This window comes from Crinia signifera, chromosome 4, assembly GCF_055691185.1.
Source record: "Crinia signifera chromosome 4, ASM5569118v1, whole genome shotgun sequence".
NCBI lineage: Eukaryota > Metazoa > Chordata > Amphibia > Anura > Myobatrachidae > Crinia > Crinia signifera.
The window spans coordinates 242846760-242865291 of record NC_139220.1 but is presented as its reverse complement, the minus strand read 5'-3'; the positions used below and the strand labels follow the sequence as shown (position 1 = coordinate 242865291).

The 18532-nt window shown below is 45.1% G+C and overlaps 1 protein-coding gene across 1 annotated transcript in view; it reads right to left on the bottom strand.

Annotated features, from left to right (window-relative positions):
• Nucleotides 1–18532, bottom strand: part of KIF7 (kinesin family member 7) — a 45197-nt gene that overhangs the window by 11105 nt on the left and 15560 nt on the right. The window contains exons 6-11 of the mRNA XM_083184176.1: nt 14520–14663; nt 8497–8715; nt 7085–7296; nt 6194–6300; nt 4700–4855; nt 1629–1831 (exon numbers count right to left, since the gene is read on the bottom strand). Coding sequence (XP_083040302.1) covers nt 1629–1831; nt 4700–4855; nt 6194–6300; nt 7085–7296; nt 8497–8715; nt 14520–14663 — 1041 coding nt within the window. The remainder of the gene's footprint in view (nt 1–1628; nt 1832–4699; nt 4856–6193; nt 6301–7084; nt 7297–8496; nt 8716–14519; nt 14664–18532) is intronic.

Genomic DNA, 18532 nt, shown 5'->3' with positions numbered 1-18532 from the left:
CTACATTGTTTACCATATAGTCAAACTTGACCTGCCTACAGTCTATTGTTACTCGCGATACTGACCTTGCGAGGTCCCACATCAGCATCACAAGCAGTATAGACACTGTGTGATAGGTTTTAAATTTCTTTCGATTTTGACTATATACTCAAAATCAATAGTACATATTGCACCATGTGTGCACTCCCTTACACTAAGGCCCCATACACATGGGGCGACTTCAGCCATTATTGCCAGGGATACGGTCGCCGAGCAACCATATCCACCTGTGTACGGGGCAACTGTCGCCGGGAGTGCGCTCCCGCAACCAGCCCTGGGGTGGTCGCTGGTCAGAGGAGCATGCTCCTGTGAACAGCGGCTTCCCCGGGTGATCAGCTTTTTCCCTTGCAGCTTCCCCAGTCAGTGTCTCCTTTTCATCAGTGACCATCTCTGGACACTGATGAAAAAAGGGACACTGAGCAATATATTTCTCAGCAATCATATTGCTCCGTGTGTACGGAGCTTAAGTCTCATCACAATATGTTGTCCGAGGCTGTGGACTGTATATAAAAAAGTGCGTTATGACAGAAATCCCACTATTATGATTGGACACATCAGAACGTACATTTTCCCCCAATGATCGCATGCTTGAACTACTTCCAACTGTCACCAAAATCCCATCACAGAGCCACAGCTGTAAAAGGCTCCCCCCACATCACAGAAAGTCTGTGCTGCCTGTTCTTTTAATACTAGATTGCATCATACCTAGTACAATAAGCACACTGCTGTAGCACATTGTACTTTTTGTACTAGATTGCATTGTATATAGTACAAAAAGTATACAGAGTTCATCGCTCTGTGTATGGGCACCTTAACCACTAGCGTCACTCACACAGACACAGCTCTCAGCATTGCATTCCGGCCTCGCTGACAGCACCTTACTGGTTTATTGCATCTACTGTTGACTGTCAAATCCTTATTAAGTATAATGGACTCTAGAACCTGGACATCAATTGTTTTTATTATTTATTTATATTTTGAGTCGCTGTCTGGAAACATTCTATCTATCCATCCATCCATCCATTTATCTAAGCAGAGCCAGGTACTGCAGCTAGTTAATATGCAAGAACTCTGAGAACAGCTATAAAATGGTTCATGGACTTAAAAACAGAAATGTATCAGGAAAGATTTAAACAGCTGATCATGTATGTGCAGCTGAGGGGCAATGGTTATATGATAGAAACAGTCAAATAGATCAAAAAGGAAGACACATTGTGAAATTGTAGGGAAACGAAAACATAAGCAGAGAGTATTCTTAGATCTGTGGAATATGTAACCAATTACACAACATCACACAATCAGATAATTCTGTAGAGTATAGAATAAATAGGACACAAGTATGGATAATGTGTGTTAATGCTTAGAAAGAAAGAATTGATGATAATTAAAAAAAAAAAAAACACAGGTGCAGACAAGATTGAACGATTTGCCATGAAATTCTATGGGACAGAATATAGAAGCCTACAATGCATGTGAATGTTGCATTATGCCATAGTTGTATTTTTCAATAGTTTCTGAAACTCTTGTACAGATCCCTAAACAGATATTATTGGTAAGTGAGGGAGCAGTCATGTAATGATTTAACAAACCTGCGCTTTAGTCTCGGCCGCAGCTATCTTCTTGCGGCACTCCTGTACCTTGCCCTTCGCCACTGGATCCCGCGTCTCTTTCCCTTCCAACTCCTGCAGCTGCCGCTGGCTCTCACTGACCTCTATCCGCACCTGGTCAGCTTCAGTCTCCAGGTCAGATATCTTCAGACAGTACTGCCTATTCATAGCTTGTGCTTCTTTGCCTGCCACAAAAAAATATATCAAGCGGATAAGTATTTATCGTACAACACAATAAGCTTGTCCCTTACATACATACTGTAGGCCAGTATTCAATGCTGCGGGTGAGCTGTGACAGCAAGCAGCGCTGCCTGCTCACTGTCGCAGCTTGCAGGGTCACTCGCTGTCACAGCTTGCAGGGTCAGTATTCAACTGACCCCCTGCATACGCCGATTCCCGATCGCTTCGTTTTTGTAGTGAGGGGGATATCGGCGTGTGCGGCCGCTAAAACATGCATTAGCCGCGAGCCTTGCTGTTTGGGGGAATCCTCGCTGTCCTCTGACAGCGAGGATTTCTCCGGAACGTAGAATAGGGTGAGCGGAGAGCACAGGGGTTAAACAGCGAGGATCACTTGTTTTTAGCGATCCCCGCTGTTTAACCCCCTCGCCGGCTGCATTGAATATGGCCATAGAGGCAGAACCGTCTCTCTTGTGAATGCCACATTAGGAGAAACAATACAATGGTACAAGAGCTTTCGAGAGACTATTTTTCAACTACGAGTGATATTGAGGACGCAGTCCTCGCTCTCCAAAATACCACGGACCCAATGACTTCGGCCCTGGAGGAAATGGCACTCAATATTGACGATTTGGAGAATCGAAACAGGAGATGCCACCTAAGATTTGTGGGCATACCTGAATCTAATAAAGGGTCCGATCTCCTGGATTTGCTTAGTGTTGATTTGGTGAATGCCCTCAAGGTCCCTACGATCAATGGGACAATCCAGATATAATTCTTTTGGTATTTTATCAGTTTATGGGAGCGACTAGCCCATTTTTATACAGCTGCTAGTAGAATAGGGCCCATAGCGCCTGTTTCTTCTCTGAAGTACTTGTTATTTAAGTCTTTAGCATGTTTAAATTGCTATATTGTATCATCAGCTGATATCTGTGAAGTATTTTTACTCATATTTCCCCTGAACATACCTCCCTCCAGATGCAGTGCATGTCCTCGTGTTCTAACCTTAAAGCTGTGTACACATGGAGCAATATGATCGCTAGCAATATATTGTTCAGCAATCATATTGCTCAGTGTCCCGATTTCATCAGTGACCAGAGATGGTCGCTGATGAAAATGACACACTGCCGGGAGAAGAGGCAGTGGAAGTCGCTGGTCAGAGGAGCAAGTTCAGCGACCATATTGTCATATTTCATATCATATTTCAAAAGTTTCTATCATGTGCCCCCTTTCCCTTCTCCGCTCTAAACTATACATATTCCCATCTTTTAGTCTTACCAGGTAAGTTTTGTGATGTAAGGCCTGCACCATTTTTAGTTGCCCTTCTTTGTACACTTATTAATTATACATTAGGACTGGTCAGACTGCCAAGAGCACCAGAATGTAGATCTAGAGGTGAGCAGAGACCACAGCATTTGCAAACTGCTCCTAGTTGCAGAAGTTATCCATGATCAACCAAGACTGACCCACAGAGAAGTGAGAAGCATCCAGCCCGCTTCAACAGTCCCAGAGTCTGCCTCACCTAAAGTGTGTCAGAGGAGATAGGGATTTGAAAAATATTGCAGGGGAAAAGGAGCAAAGGAGACTGTTTCCAATGACCAGATGTAGTACATTACCTAATGCTCTGATGGAAAAGATGCCTCAAAATGTGTGAGCACCATGGTCTTCAGTATCTAAATATTCTTCTGGGGAAGTGAAATCCAAAGAAAAGGGCAGAAAAGGTGCCTGTGGCCTCAGATATATCAGGCATAATAAATCTTACAAAGTTATGCCTGGATTGTAAAATTGTCCAGAAGGACTGTATTCACCAAAGACACAAATCTCATCAGGAGTCATCCCCTCAATTGTCTATTTAGTTCTTGGAGACTGCTGTTCAGAAGGGTTTAATTTTAACCATGTGCTTTGCCTGCTTGATATATCACACTCTTGGTAATATAATGAATCAGTCCGCGTTATACAGATTGGTCCTTTAATCTGGTAGACATATGAGACAAGCAGAAGCCCACATAAAACCAAAGAGACATGGAAAAAGGCTCCCTTGCCATGTCTTCTCTCTAAGGCCCTTATTCACTGCCAAAGGCAAATTCCTTCTCAAATGGATAAAACCATGTGCTCTGCAGGTGGGGGGTGGGGGGTGGGGGGGGGAGTGTGATACTCGCTGAAGGCAATTGCACAGGGGGTCTGCACATGCTCATATTCACTCACCTGATTCAGTTTGCATTCAACTAGCTGAAAATAAGTCTAAAAAGGTAGAATCCCCCATAAACAGCTAAAGAACGCAGTAAAGGCCTGAAAACGCATACACAGGGGAGTATTTGGTGATGTCCATGGGTTCCAGTCATACCTATAAAGGGTTCTTGACAAATTCTTTATGAATATGTTCATTTGCCCAATTACATTTAACCCCCAGAAAATAGGGTACCATGTATTCAACTCCTTGACTTAAAGCTAAAAGTCTGTGCTTCTCCATTATTTCCTTTTAAATCCAGTGTCAGTGTTTAAATATATATGGACATAATTATACAGTATGTCCAGTCCCCTGTGGATGTTGTATATCTCGGTGCATGTATTTTTAATTTTTTAATGTCTACAGATTCATTTTGATTGATTTTCAACTACACTCAAATGAGGTAATTGCACAAAATATATTAAAAATTCTTTTTAGTGTACCAATGGGTAAGTATAGCGTTCAAACACTTGGCTATGGGAACCCACCCTAAATCGCACAGACACCCTTTGTTTGGGGTAATATGATTAACAACACATGGGAAATACTAAGTATGCTACACAAAGTAAATGAGAGTTTGCAGGGGTTTTTTGTTATTAGCATTGCTGAGCCCATTTAAGTGTTTCCAAGCTGTAAAATGAGGACTCACCAGTTTTAACGAGTTCTTTAATAAGCTCTTCTTTCATGCGGATGTTGATAGCCAGCTCCCGGATCTTTTGCTGGGCTTGACGCAGCCTAAATTTAGAGTCCTTTCCTGGGCTTACACACTCTCTTGGAGCATAACGTTCTCGCTTTTTGCACAGAGCTGTCAGACAGAGAACGGCTCAGAGTTAAACCTAGCCAATATGAGTAATACATGTTGGAAACAATTATCCCATAAAGTAATTAGGAAACTAAAACATTACACATTAATTATTAATCCCGAATATTGCAATACAGACAGCGCTCCTTCATGTCAGTGGTATACATGTGTTGCGCTCTACTGGGCAAATATGAAGAAGGCATACTGTATGATGGTTCCCCGGGTATGCCCCATGCAGCTGGCGGTAACAGGAATATTTTGGCACAGAATTATCCATGACCAAATGTAATCACTGGTAGATAGAGCGGTATATTTGCAATGTTATGTTTGGAAAACAAGTATTACGTTGCTTAAATAAGCTTAAACAGCATATCCTAAACATTAAAGGCAAATCAAGATAAATCAATGATGGTTAACAGTAATGATAATTCAAGGACATATATTTATTTATTAACAGTGTCTTATATAGCGCACACATATTATGCAGCACTTTACAGAGAATATTTTGAACATTCACATCAGTCCCTGCCCCAGTGGAGCTTACAATCTATATTCCCATATACTGTACACGCACACACAGACATTTTAGGGTTCATTTTGTTAGGAGCCTACCAGTATATTTTTGGAATGTGGGAGGAAACTGAAGTACCAGGAGTAAACCCACGCAACAATGGGGAGAATATACAAACTCCACACAGTTAGGGCCATGGTGGGAATCGAATCCAGCGAACAGGTAAACGTCGACCAATCGAATGCCCGCTGCGGGAACCCTGCATTTGCATGCGGGAGGATGTGCACGCTTACACATCCTCTTGCATGCGGCCGCACAAGTAAAAAAAACATTGGAACATTGAATTCATTTTTATTCCCATTTGCAAAAAAGAGTCAGTATAGACTTATTTCTGACAGAGAAGGCTGAAAAGAGGGGGGGGGGGGGTAATCACTGCATTTTAGTGTCAGCACATCTTGCCCTATGAATGTAGAAGCTTTCTAGAGCCCATCTCTAAAAAACAGTATTGGTGCCAAGACGGCAAAAAAGTGAATTGCGGCTTTATTTGAGGCATGGGGGCAAACATAAGGTGATAATAATAACCCAAAGTACTCTACCACACATGCAGTGATTATGTTTGCACAGGCGTGCATGTGTGTGTGTGTGTGTGAGAGAGAGAATCCATGCTCATTCCTGCAATGCATGGATGCCACAACTAGTGCGCCTCCTAATGACACACGAGTATGCAAGTCTTTCCTATGGGTGGCCACAGGGCTCCAACTAGTCCTGTCTGGTGCATACTGCGGCAACCATGCGTATACGGCAATATGCACCTGCACAGTTCAACTTACATCCAATGACTTCCTCCTCATCATCACTGCTTTGGGTAGATGTCGGACACTTTTGGCCTTGATTTATATCCACAGTCTTTGTTTCAAACTTGTCCAAATGTTTTACCCTATATTACAAGTACCAAAAAACATAAAAAAGGAAACACTGCATATTTCATTTATATTCATGAACACATACCGAAATGAATAACTTTAAATGGTGTTGACACCATGGTCTAGCCAAAGCGTGTAGACTCACATGCACATTTACATTCCTTGCTCACTGTCTGCACTACTGTCATGTCAACCTTCTGCTGTCAACCTACTGCCACCACTATCTAGACCAGTGGTGTCAAACTAATGGCCCTCCAGCTGTTATGGAACTACATGTCTCAGCATGCCCTGCCACAGATGTTATATAATGGATTACTAAAATTGTGGCAGGGCATGCTGGGACATGTAGTTTAACAGCTGGAGGGCCATGAGTTTGACACCACTGATCTAGACACTGTTGACCTACCATTCGACACCCACTATGCACCTCAATGTTTGACCATGTTTTCCGCCATCTTACAATTTATGTTGGGACAGTATGATGTAATGTAATGGCCGTGAGGGGAAGCAGCAGTCTACCTGCTGTGGCCTGGCGGTAAATTAAAATGCAATAGCGAACATTACACACGTGAGAGGTCTTGTTATCTTACTTATGGAACTACCCTTCTAGATCTAGGTTTTAGTTTGCCAATTACACCCAAAAAGTAATTCCAAGTTTTGGATGGAGTTGTCTTAAAACATTTTTGAATTTTTTTTTGCCATATTGTAATGGTATGTACTGGACATGTAATATTTTTGAGAAATGTATAGGACCAGTGAGAAAAGGGACAATTATAAAGCCAGGTCTTAAACTTTTACCGATGTGACGTTAGGGACTTGCTGAATTCTCTCTCGGACTCCTCATTTTCCTTGTCCTGTTCTTCCTCAGAGTTTATTGAGGGGTCAGAATCCTCACTGAAGTTTCTGTATAGCACATTGTCAGTCTCCTCCAGGCTGGATACTAGCTGCTGTGTTCCAATCTGAAAATGTTGTTTAATCTCCTTGGACAAAGACGCAACGCTTTCGGAAATCTGCACCAAACACAATAAAAGTATTGTACTTGTACCATGTATATAACAGCAATTTGTAAATATAAACCGTACAATCACTAATATCAGAAGATAACTATATTTCTGGACTAATATTAAATAACGATCTGCACCCTGAATCTAACAGGGCACACTATAACAGAAGTTCAGCACTTTAAACATGTCAAATGTCAAGCTCCTCCTCTTGAGTAGCAGTAGACTGGCTGTTTTGGACTATAGTGAATGATTAAGAAAGCCCTAAGAGGGATGCGGTCAATATGCCGGCAGTCAGAATCCCAACGGACAATACCGACGCCGGAATCCCGACCGCCGCAATGCCGGCACTTTGTCCCCCTATGGGTGTCCACGACACCCATAGAGGGAGAATAAAATAGTGTGCCAAGCGCAGCGAGGCACCAGGCCCTCAAGGGGGGGGGGGGGGGGGGGGGTGATCCACGGCCCCCCCTTGTTGGCATTTCGGCAGTCGGGCGTATATAATAATAATAATATCTCCATGTGAATGTACACTTCACAGGGACTCATTATTTTACAATTCACATCATTGAAAAAAAGTTTCAATGTTTCGGCTGCTATGCGCAGCCTTCCCCAGCATATGGCCACGCAGATAGGAAGACATATACAGTATAACTGATTTGGTGCCATTCAAAGCATTACACATGTATCCGAAAAAGGAAGGCACTTGAAGACCTGGCTGTATTGTTCTAAAGATAAGACTGTAGGCCCAAAAACTTTAAACTTCTAATACACAGTTTATTGGATTATGGGCCTTATTCTGGTTCACTCTTGAGACAAATTCCTTCTCAAATGGACAAAACCATGTGCACTGCAGGTGGGGCAGATATAACATGTGCAGAGAGAATTAGATTTGGGTGGGGTTTTACTTTAAAGTGAGATATATATTGCAGTGTAAAAATAAAGCAGTCTGTATTTTTCATGCACAGAAACAAAATAAGTCACCCAAATCTAATTCTCTCTGCACATGTTACATCTGCCCCACCTGCAGTGCACATGGTTTTGCCCATTTGAGAAGGAATTTTCCTCTGAGAGTGAACCAGAATAAGGGCCTATATACAGTCTCCGAGTGCCTTCCTATTTTTGATCTATCTCTAGATAGATTATCATCATTATAATTTACAAGTCTCATGTGGTCTCCTTAATTTAGTATCGGTTTCATTTACTTACCTTCATATGATTGGTGTTTGAATAATTACAGGATAAAAGTTTATTCTGATCCAGAGCTAGAGAAAACTTTTTAACCAGAGGAACTGTACTGGGTCTGTCTCCAATTTGTAATAAGTGTACATCATCCAGCAGGTCTGTGACAGACAGGTCAGGCCTCAGCTGCTGCAGGTGGAATTGCAACTTGGTGATTTGGTCTTGCTGTTCTTGCAATTTGTCGCTCTAAACAACAGAAGACTGTTAAGTTACATAGTAGGTATAAGTTAGCATTGTAATAGATTCATACTATTGGTCAGATGCAGATTTGGGGTCCAGGACACCACAAGGCACATCGTTTTTGTCATAACTCCCCCCCCCCCCCCCTTTTAAATACTATTATCTCCCTCCATATATGCCCGATTGCTCCCCCCTTCCCAAGGCCTTCTCATTACCCCCTTTTATAGGTCTACATGCCAGTTCCCATTAAAGCACACTGCCCTCCCCCTGTCACAGCTCTTCTCACACCTTACTAGTCTCCCAGCTCACTACCTCATCACACTGAACTGAGGAGCCCCTGTAATTTGCCACGTCACCCATATGAACCAGAATACATCTATTCCACACTGCCCACATCACAGCTTCCTACCCTATTACACGTCACTGTTTTCTCCCTACTGTATACACACGGCTTGCTGCCCCATTACACCTTGCTGCTCCCCCTCCCCATACATTGCCTCCCTACTGCTCACACAGGGCCAGATGTACTACGCTTGGAAAGTGATAAAATAGCAAGTGATAAACCACCAGCCAATCAGCCCTGAGCGGTCATGCTACAGACTGTGGAAAAATGACAGTTAGGGTCTGACTAGGGTAGCAGGGTTCGCAAATACGCGCTTTATCCTAAAACGGCCACCGGGAACTCAGTTTTTCAAACTTAAGGGGTCCCCGAGGACGCGCTGAGCTGCGCCTGTAAGCCGCCGTTAGACAATCACAGCAGCGGCCGCCGGGACCCAATCATTACACAGTGGCCGCCCGGCAGCCAATCATTGCAAGTGCGCGCCCTGCAGTTACTAAAGCCGCACGCCCTGCCATTTGTGAGAGCAGGTTCATGGTCAGTGTCTGTGCGGCTCTGCATCCTTCTGCCGCCCCCCGTCCATTCTGCTTCTGAGAGCGGGGACGGGATGAGATATGGCTGTAACAACTGACAGCCACTCTCGGCATAAGAGGTGAGCGGGCTTTCAGCGCAGTGGGGGACTGGATGTGGCTGGAAGAGCTGACACGCTGCTCTACTCAAAGCAGCGTTTCAGCTCTTCCAGCCACATCCAGTCCCCCCCGCCTCGCAGACAGCCCGCTCACCTACTCTTTCATCAGCTTGTATCAGCTTTACCAGCCCCCCCGGGGCAGCGAGCAACAAATGCGCCCCCACCCCTGTGGCAACCAGAATAACCCCCACCCCCCGTGGCAACCAGAATAACCCCCACCCCCGTGGCAACCAGAATAACCCACCCTGGCAACCAGAGTAAACACCCCCCCCCTCCCCTGCGCCAACCAGAATGTAACCCCTGCAAGCAGCATGAAACCCCTGCAAGGAGCATGTAACCCCTGGCAACAAGCATGTAGGTAAGCAGCACTTATTTGCTATAATACATACTGGGCATTACAGTGTGTGCTGTAATGTGTACTGGGCATTACGGTGTGTGCTGTAATGTGTACTGGGCATTACGGTGTGTGCTGTAATGTGTACTGGGCATTACAGTGTGTGCTGTAATGTGTACTGGGTATTACGGTGTGCGCTGTAATGTGTACTGGGCATTACGGTGTGTGCTGTAATGTGTACTGGGCATTACGGTGTGTGCTATAATGTGTACTGGGCATAACGGTGTGTGCTATAATGTGTACTGGGCATAACGGTGTGTGCTATAATGTGTACTGGGCATTACGGTGTGTGCTGTAATGTGTACTGGGCATTACGGTGTGTGCTGTAATGTGTACTGGGCATTACGGTGTGTGCTGTAATGTGTACTGGGCATTACGGTGTGTGCTGTAATGTGTACTGAAAATTACGGTGTGTGCTATAATGTGTACTGGGCATTACGGTGTGTGCTGTAATGTGTACTGGGCATAACTGTGTGTACTGTAATGTGTACTGTTCATAACTGTGTGTGCTATAATGTGTACTGGGCATTACAGTGTGTGCTATAATGTGTACTGGGCATTACGGTGTGTGCTGTAATGTGTACTGGGCATTACGGCGTGTGGTGTAATGTGTACTGGGCATTACGGTGTGTGCTGGAATGTGAATTGGTACTACTATGTGACCACACCACTTCCCCCCCCAAAAAAAATACCCTAAATTTTTAGTGCGCCTTCGGCGCGCACTGTCCCTGTTTTCAGGTTCATATAGTTTCTAGTATATATGTATCTGGTACTCTTTACCTAGAACGGCGCCCGCGATTGAAATCGCGGGCGTCGGGGGTAAAAATCGCGGTCATCGCGGGTACATAAAAATCTGCTACCCGCGATGACCGCGATTTTCCCATAGGGAACAATGTTAAAAAGGCTGATTGAGCGCGATTTTCATGGAAAATGCCTCAATGCCCGCGATTTGCCCATATGAATCAATGTCAAATGGGCCACAGAGCCCAAATAGGCACAATTAACCCTTAAAATGTCCCCCCAAATTTTTACACCACCCCACGATCCACGCTAACCCGAAGCGTGGCGAGCGCAGCGAGCCCGCGAGGGGCGGCGGTACGCGTCCTCCGACCTTTTCATGCCCTACTATCCACTAGGGCGTGGAGTGAGAATAGAATAGTGTGGCGAGCGCAGCGAGCCCGAAGCGTGGCGAGCGCAGCGAGCCCCGCGAGGGGACGCGGATACCTTCACAGGTAAACGCGTCCCCTCGCGGGCTTCACAGGTGTCCGCGTCGCCACCGACACCTGTGAAGCCCGCGAGGGGTTGCGTATAACTGTGAAGGTATCCGCGTGCGCTCGCCACACTATTCTATTCTCACTCCACGCCCTAGTGGATAGTAGGGCATGAAAAGGTCGGAGGACGCGTACCGCCGCCCCTCGCGGGCTCGCTGCGCTCGCCACGCTTCGGGTTGCCGTGGATCGTGGGGTGGCGTTAAAAATCTGGGGGGACATTTAAGGGTTAATTGTGCTTATTTGGGCTCTGTGGCCCATTTAACATTGATTCCTATGGCCAAATCGGGTCCATTGAGCCATTTAACAGTAAAATCGTGTCCATCGGGCCTTTTAACATTGATTCCTATGGCAAATCGGGAGCATCGCGTCGCGGGCATCGCGGGTACATTTATGGACGGCCGCGACACGACCGACGCGATTTCCATGTTTAACATGGGTTTCAATGGGAAATCGCGGGCATCGCGTCGGTCGCGTCGCGGCCACACATAAATGTACCCGCGATGCCCGCGACGGGCGCCCATCTAGGTAAAGAGTACCATGTATCTTTATGCAAGTGGGCCAATTGATACTTACCCCCCCAACCCACATGTGCCATGCTGGGGAGAAGGGGAGAGGAGGCTTTATTCCGTTAGGACCCAGAAAAGGTCCGGCAGGACCCCAATTTTTAGAAGTGAAGGGTCCCCGGGACCCACTTTTTTGGGTGGTTTTCGCGAACACTGGGGTAGATGTATGAAGCAGTGAGAGAAAAGATATAGTGCCTGGTACTTTATCACCGGCCAATCAACTCCTAGCTGTCCCTTTTTAAACCTAGCCTGTAACGTAACAGTCAGGAGCTGATTGGCCGGTGATAAAGTATCAGGCACTTTATCACTTCTCCTCCCTTATCACTGATTCATACATCTACCCCTGAGAGTGATAAACTACCAATTTGATCACTTTTCAAGACTTAGTACATCTCGCCCATAGTGTTTCCCTCCACTCCCTCATACCACACAAGCCCCACCTCTCTTTCTGACTGCAGCCTTGCTCAATCCCATGTAGCTATGCCCCCCTGCACAGACCTCTCCCTCACTCCACATAATAAGAGGGCCAGCAGCCTGCTGTGCCACTCCCAGGCACGAGCCTTATGTTCCTAGTGGGGTAATCAGACACTGCTAACAGTATTGTTAAAACTGTCAATTAACAGAACAATTATGCTTGCGTTACATGGTTTTAGCTGGTCCTGTTTTTACACATTACAGATCGAAAAGGCAGGAGGGTGCATAGCTTGACGCCCAGGAGTCCCACACATGAAGATTTAGATTTTGTTTGCATCTAATCTCTGCCTTGTCCTGTGTGATATTATGGTGTGCCCTGATTATACAACCATCATTACAAAGAGTAAGCCACCAATTCCTGCCAAAGAGTTCTAATTTTAAGGTCTTCCTGTGTGAATAGCTAGAAAAGTTGCCGGTACTTGTTTCCTAGCACGGCCACACCGATTTACATCGGGGTGGTCGTGTCGGAAAAATCGGGTCGATCGCATCGCATGCGATTTGGTCGCATGCGATGCGATCGTCGCGACCGACCGATTTTGGACCCGATTTTTTTTTTTTTATTAAATGTAAATCGGGTCCCTGGGACCCGATTTTACATTGGATTCAATGTAAAATATTCCCAACCCCCCCAAATGTCACGGCGTACACCCCACCCCACGATAGACGCCAACCCGAAGCGTGGCGAGCGCAGCGAGCCCGCGAGGGGCGGCGGTGCGCGTCCTCCGACCTTTTCATTCCCCTACTATCCACGTCGGCGTGGAGTTGAGAATAGAATAGTGTGGCGAGCGCAGCGAGCCACCGAGCCCGAAGCGTGGCGAGCGCAGCGAGCCCCGCGAGGGGACGCGGATACCTTCACAGGTAAACGCGTCCCTTCGCGGACTTCACAGGTGTCCGCGTCGCCGCGGACACCTGTGAAGCCCGCGAGGGGACGCGTATAACTGTGAAGGTATCCGCGTCCGCTCGCCACGCTTAGGGCTCGGTGGCTCGCTGCGCTCGCCACACTATTCTATTCTCAACTCCACGCCGACGTGGATAGTAGGGGAATGAAAAGGTCGGAGGACGCGCACCGCCGCCCCTCGCGGGCTCGCTGCGCTCGCCACGCTTCGGGTTGGCGTCTATCGTGGGGTGACGACGGGGACATCTAAAATGTGAAATGGGTCATATTGGCCCATTTCACATTTTTTCAGGATTTCAATGTTAAAAAATCTTTTAACATTGAAGCCTATGTAAAAATCGGGGGCATCGCGTCGGGACCTATGTTAATGGTCCCGACCGACGCGATGCCCCCGATATTTTACCTTTCCCGACACGATTTCAATGTTAAAATATTTTTTAACATTGAAGCCTATGGGGAAATCGCGGGCATCCCGACACGATTTCAATGTTAAAATATTTTTTAACATTGAAGCCTATGGGGAAATCGCGGGCATCGCGTCGGTCGCGTCGGGACCATTGTTAACGGTCCCGACCGACGCGATGCCCCCGATATTTTGTCCTAGCCGGCCAAATGGACCTGATTTCAAAGGAAATCGGGTCCATCGTATGGATCCTGTACCTTAACTAAAGGTACACGATCCATAAGATATGTGGCCGTGCTAGGAAACAAGTACCAAGTTGCCATGACTGTTCTATAGTATGGCAGTGAGGCGCAGGCAATTCCAGTAAGTATACATAGAGAATAAGTGGCAGGTATTGAGTGACTAGTAAGCAGTAATAACAGGACAGATGTAAATGAAAATAGTCACTGTAGACAGCTGTGTAAGATGGTGGTGCTATATAAATAACAATAAAAAATGTAAAGCTCATGCAAGCTGCTGAGATAATGTACTTATACATTTATTATTATTTATAAATAAGTGATCAGTAAAAAAATCAGCCGTCAACCCATGAACTGCAGGATTCGCTCATGTGATTCCCCTAAGTCTACCAGCCAAGGAACTAATAGCGGTGAAACAAAGACCAAAAAAAAAAAAAAAAAAATCTTCCCAAGCAGGCTCAGATGGTAAATAATTGTAAAAGAATACACACACAAAAATAAAATAAAGTACAAATGCAGTATATATTAGCTGAACATGGTAGGCACCTGCAGCTTGTACTGCTCCATGGCGTCTTCCAAAGCGGACAGGAAGTCTTTGTTCTCATCTTCCAGCCGCTGGATCTTACTATGCAGGTTTTCGGAGCACTTGCCTTTCTCTGCATCACCTGGAATTTCAAAGCTCAACGTGCCCTAAAAAAAAAAAAAAAAAAAAAAGAGAAAAACAATTACGGTAAGCAATTGACTATTTTCCTGCATGTATTGTTCCTGCTTCTACTGCTGTGAATTCCTCTTGCCTTTCACCGTAGCGAGTACATTCATGGGACCAATGGTTTAAAATATTATGTTAATAAGAGGTTATGTGGTCTGCAAAAAAATTATATGATCATGGTACTTTCATTTGGGACATCAGTACTATTAGAATATACAGTAAAGGATAAAATACCTACTAATTTCTATTATGCACAACTGGAACAGTTGCCTAATGCAAACTCTCATAATAAAAGGGAATAGCAAAAAGGAGTTTGAAGTAGTAGAAATTATCTGTCGCAAAACAGATTTTTAACCATCGTACATTATCAATGTTTGTTTTGTGCAGTAATTTCTAAATATAATTTCAGAACTTCATAACAATTTAAGCCTTGTCTGTACATAAATTTAAATTCATAAAAAAAGGAGTAGCATAACACAGACATGTATTACACCGTTGTTTATATAGCGCACACATATTCCGCAGCGCTTCACAGAGAACATGAACAGTCCCTGCCCTGTGGAGCTTACAATCTACCACATGTACACACATTCATACTAGGGTTAATTTTTTATTTTGTTGGGCGACATTTGACCTACCAGTATATTTTCTGGTGTTGGAGGAAACCAGAGTACCCAGAGGAAACCCACGCAAGCATGGGGAGAATATACAAACTCCACACAGTTAGGGCCATGGTGGGAATCAAACCCAAGACCTCAGTGCTCGGAGGTAGTAATGCTAACCATTACACACCATCCGTGCTGCATAGTGTATATGTAAATGTTATCTAGAGTCCAAATATAGTAATTGATATAAAAAAACACAATAAGCATGAACAATTGTACAAACACAGTATGCAGGGAAAACACAGTATAGGTTGAGTATCCCGTATCCGTATATCTGTTATCCGAATTATTCCCAAAAATTTTTGGTACTTGTTTCCTAGCACGGCGCCCATCGGGTCCCATCGCATACCATAACTTAAGGTATGTGATGGGGCCCGATCAGACCCGACCGACCCGATTTTCGGGGTTTAAAGACATTCTAATACAATTTTAAAATAGGTTGCATCGCATGCCATTACAATGGCATGTGATGCGATGCGACCGACCCGATTTTACATTGTACAGCCACCCTGATGGCTGATTACAATGTAAAATTCCCCCCCAGACCCGATTTTTAATTGTATACCCACCCTGATGGGTAATTACTATGTCAAATGCACCTCCATTGTTAACGCAACGCCACGATAAACGCCAACCCGAAGCGTGGCGAGCACAGTGAGCCCGCGAGGGGCGGTGGTACGCGTCCTCCGACCTTTTCATACCCCCACTATCCACGTCAGTGTGGAGTTGACTTTATATAGTGTGGCGAGCGCAGCGAGCCACCGAGCCCGAAGCGTGGCGAGTGCAGCGAACCCCACGAGGGGACGCGGAATACATGTAAAGTAATCCGCGTGCGCTCAACACACTATATAATATCAACTCCACGCCGACGTGGATAGTGGCGGTATGAAAAGGTCGGAGGACGCATAACGCTCGCTCGGGTTGGCGTTGATTGTGGCGTCGCGTTAACATAGGGGGGGGGGGGCATTTGACATAGTAATTACCCATCAGGGTGGGTATACAATTAAAAATCCGGTCTGGGGGGGGGGGGGGGCATTTTACATTGTAATCAGCCATAAGGGTGGCTGTACAATTAAAAATTGGGTCGAATCGGTCGCATCGCATGCGATCTGGTTGCATGCGATGAGACCGATTTTTCAGACCCGATGCCTTCCAATGTTAATCGGTGGCGCCGTGCTAGGAAACAAGTACCATAAATTTTTCTCTTTTTTTGCCCCCCGACCCTTTTTTTATACTTACCTAGTCTCCCGGCGTCCACGGCAGGCCTTCAGCTTCATCTCCAGCGGTCCCAGGAGTGCATTGCGTGAGGTCCTAGGTGCGCCGGTGACGTCACCGGCGCACCTAGGACCTCACGCAATGCACTCCTGGGACCGCTGGAGATGCCAGAGATGAAGCTGAAGGCCTGCCGTGGACGCCGGAGGACTCCATGGACATCGAGGGACCATTGGGGACAGGTAAGTATGTAAAAAAAATAATAATAATAATAATTCCAAAAACCGTAAAAATCCCTTATCCGGAATGCTCGTGGTCCCGAGCATTTCGGATAAGGGATACTCAACCTGTATTACTCTTTAGGAAACAATTAATGAAGTGTGATTTTATTAACGCTGCAATCCCAAATCATTTTTTCAGGTGTTTTTTTTTTTTAGCAACAAATCTACATTTGTGGGGAGACTTCTATGGCTGCACAACCGCTTTCCCTTTCAGTGCAGTACTCAAGCTTGTTCCTGAGGAAAGGGTCATCCGATCTCTCAGACGCAGCCCTTCTTCCACGATGTAAATGATGGCAGATAAAGGATAGCTGGAGGGATTATGCATATGAAGAGGCGGCAGTTTGGCAGAGCTGTCATGTAACTGATTGCCAAGTTATGTTAAAGGAGCCTATAGACCTCCTCTGCCAACCAGATGATCAGCGATCCAACAGGGGAACGGGGATAATTAGCATGTTAAAAAGGCCCTAACCTGCAATCCCAGCCGGGAAATGGGAATCAGGCTTTTTAAGCATGTGTAATATCCCTGATCCCCCAGGGAAATGCACGGATACACAGCGGGTGTATCGGCCCCATTAGTCATGAGACACAGTCAATTTGAAAACACTAATAGCAGCTTGATACAAAAGGTAAAGAAATAAATGTTTTATCTTAAAAAGCACACAAGTCATGAACAAAATAAATCTCTTTTCTCTCAGTGTCACAAATCTATCAAAATAGTCTTCAATCAGAGCAGCTGACATTCACAAAGCTGGCCTGCTTAAACTCCCTAAATATGTTGAATTCCTGGATGGAGACGCACGAATATTAATGTAAGGCATTGTAAATACAGAACATCCTAATAATGTACTTATTCCCGATTGGGATCCAAATGACCTATTCAAATTTCTAACACAACTTTATGATAATGCTATGATAGCTAATGCAACTCATGATTAGATACCAGTGTTATCCTTTTATATGTATACACATTAATTATGTAATAAATACAAGATTCATTATAAAAACAGCAAGTACTCTAGTACTACAGAAATCCCCAGAACCAAGGGGCTTCTAACCAGTGGTTCCCAAACTGTGTGCTGTGGGATCCATGGGTGACTCAAGGGTTCCCTGGATTGGTGGTCCATGACCAGTTAAAATCATTTATGACCAATGTAATAGTAAAATTGTGTACAAACAGAAGTGAATCCTGCCCATTACCATATAACTGACTTTAAGGATGAGATAGAAAAACTATTTCATTTTTGTTTCTGAATTTCTCAATGAGAAACGTTTGGCCTAGGGGTGCTGTAAAAACAAATTGTGATACTCAGGGGCTTTGGGATTCAAAAAAGTTTGGGAACTAACTACTGTTCTAAGCACTAGATTCAGTTCCAAGATTTGTTTGTGGCTCTCAACGTTCCACAATAACGGGCTCACAAAACAATATAATATTTTTGTTTCCAGTTGTACTTGGCTAGATGGCGCTTATGTATAGCAAATATCTCACTAGCATGTCAATGCTACTAAATTAAAGGGCACTTGTGTACTTTCACGGCGCCATCATGGCGCCGTGCATCTGTGTCCCCTTGTGGGGCTCACTGCGGGCTCGGTGGCTCGCTACGCTCGCCATGCTATCTAAAATCAACTCCATGCCAACGTAGATAGTGGGGGTACGAATTATACACGTTGGCATGGAGTTTTCAGCCCCGCAGC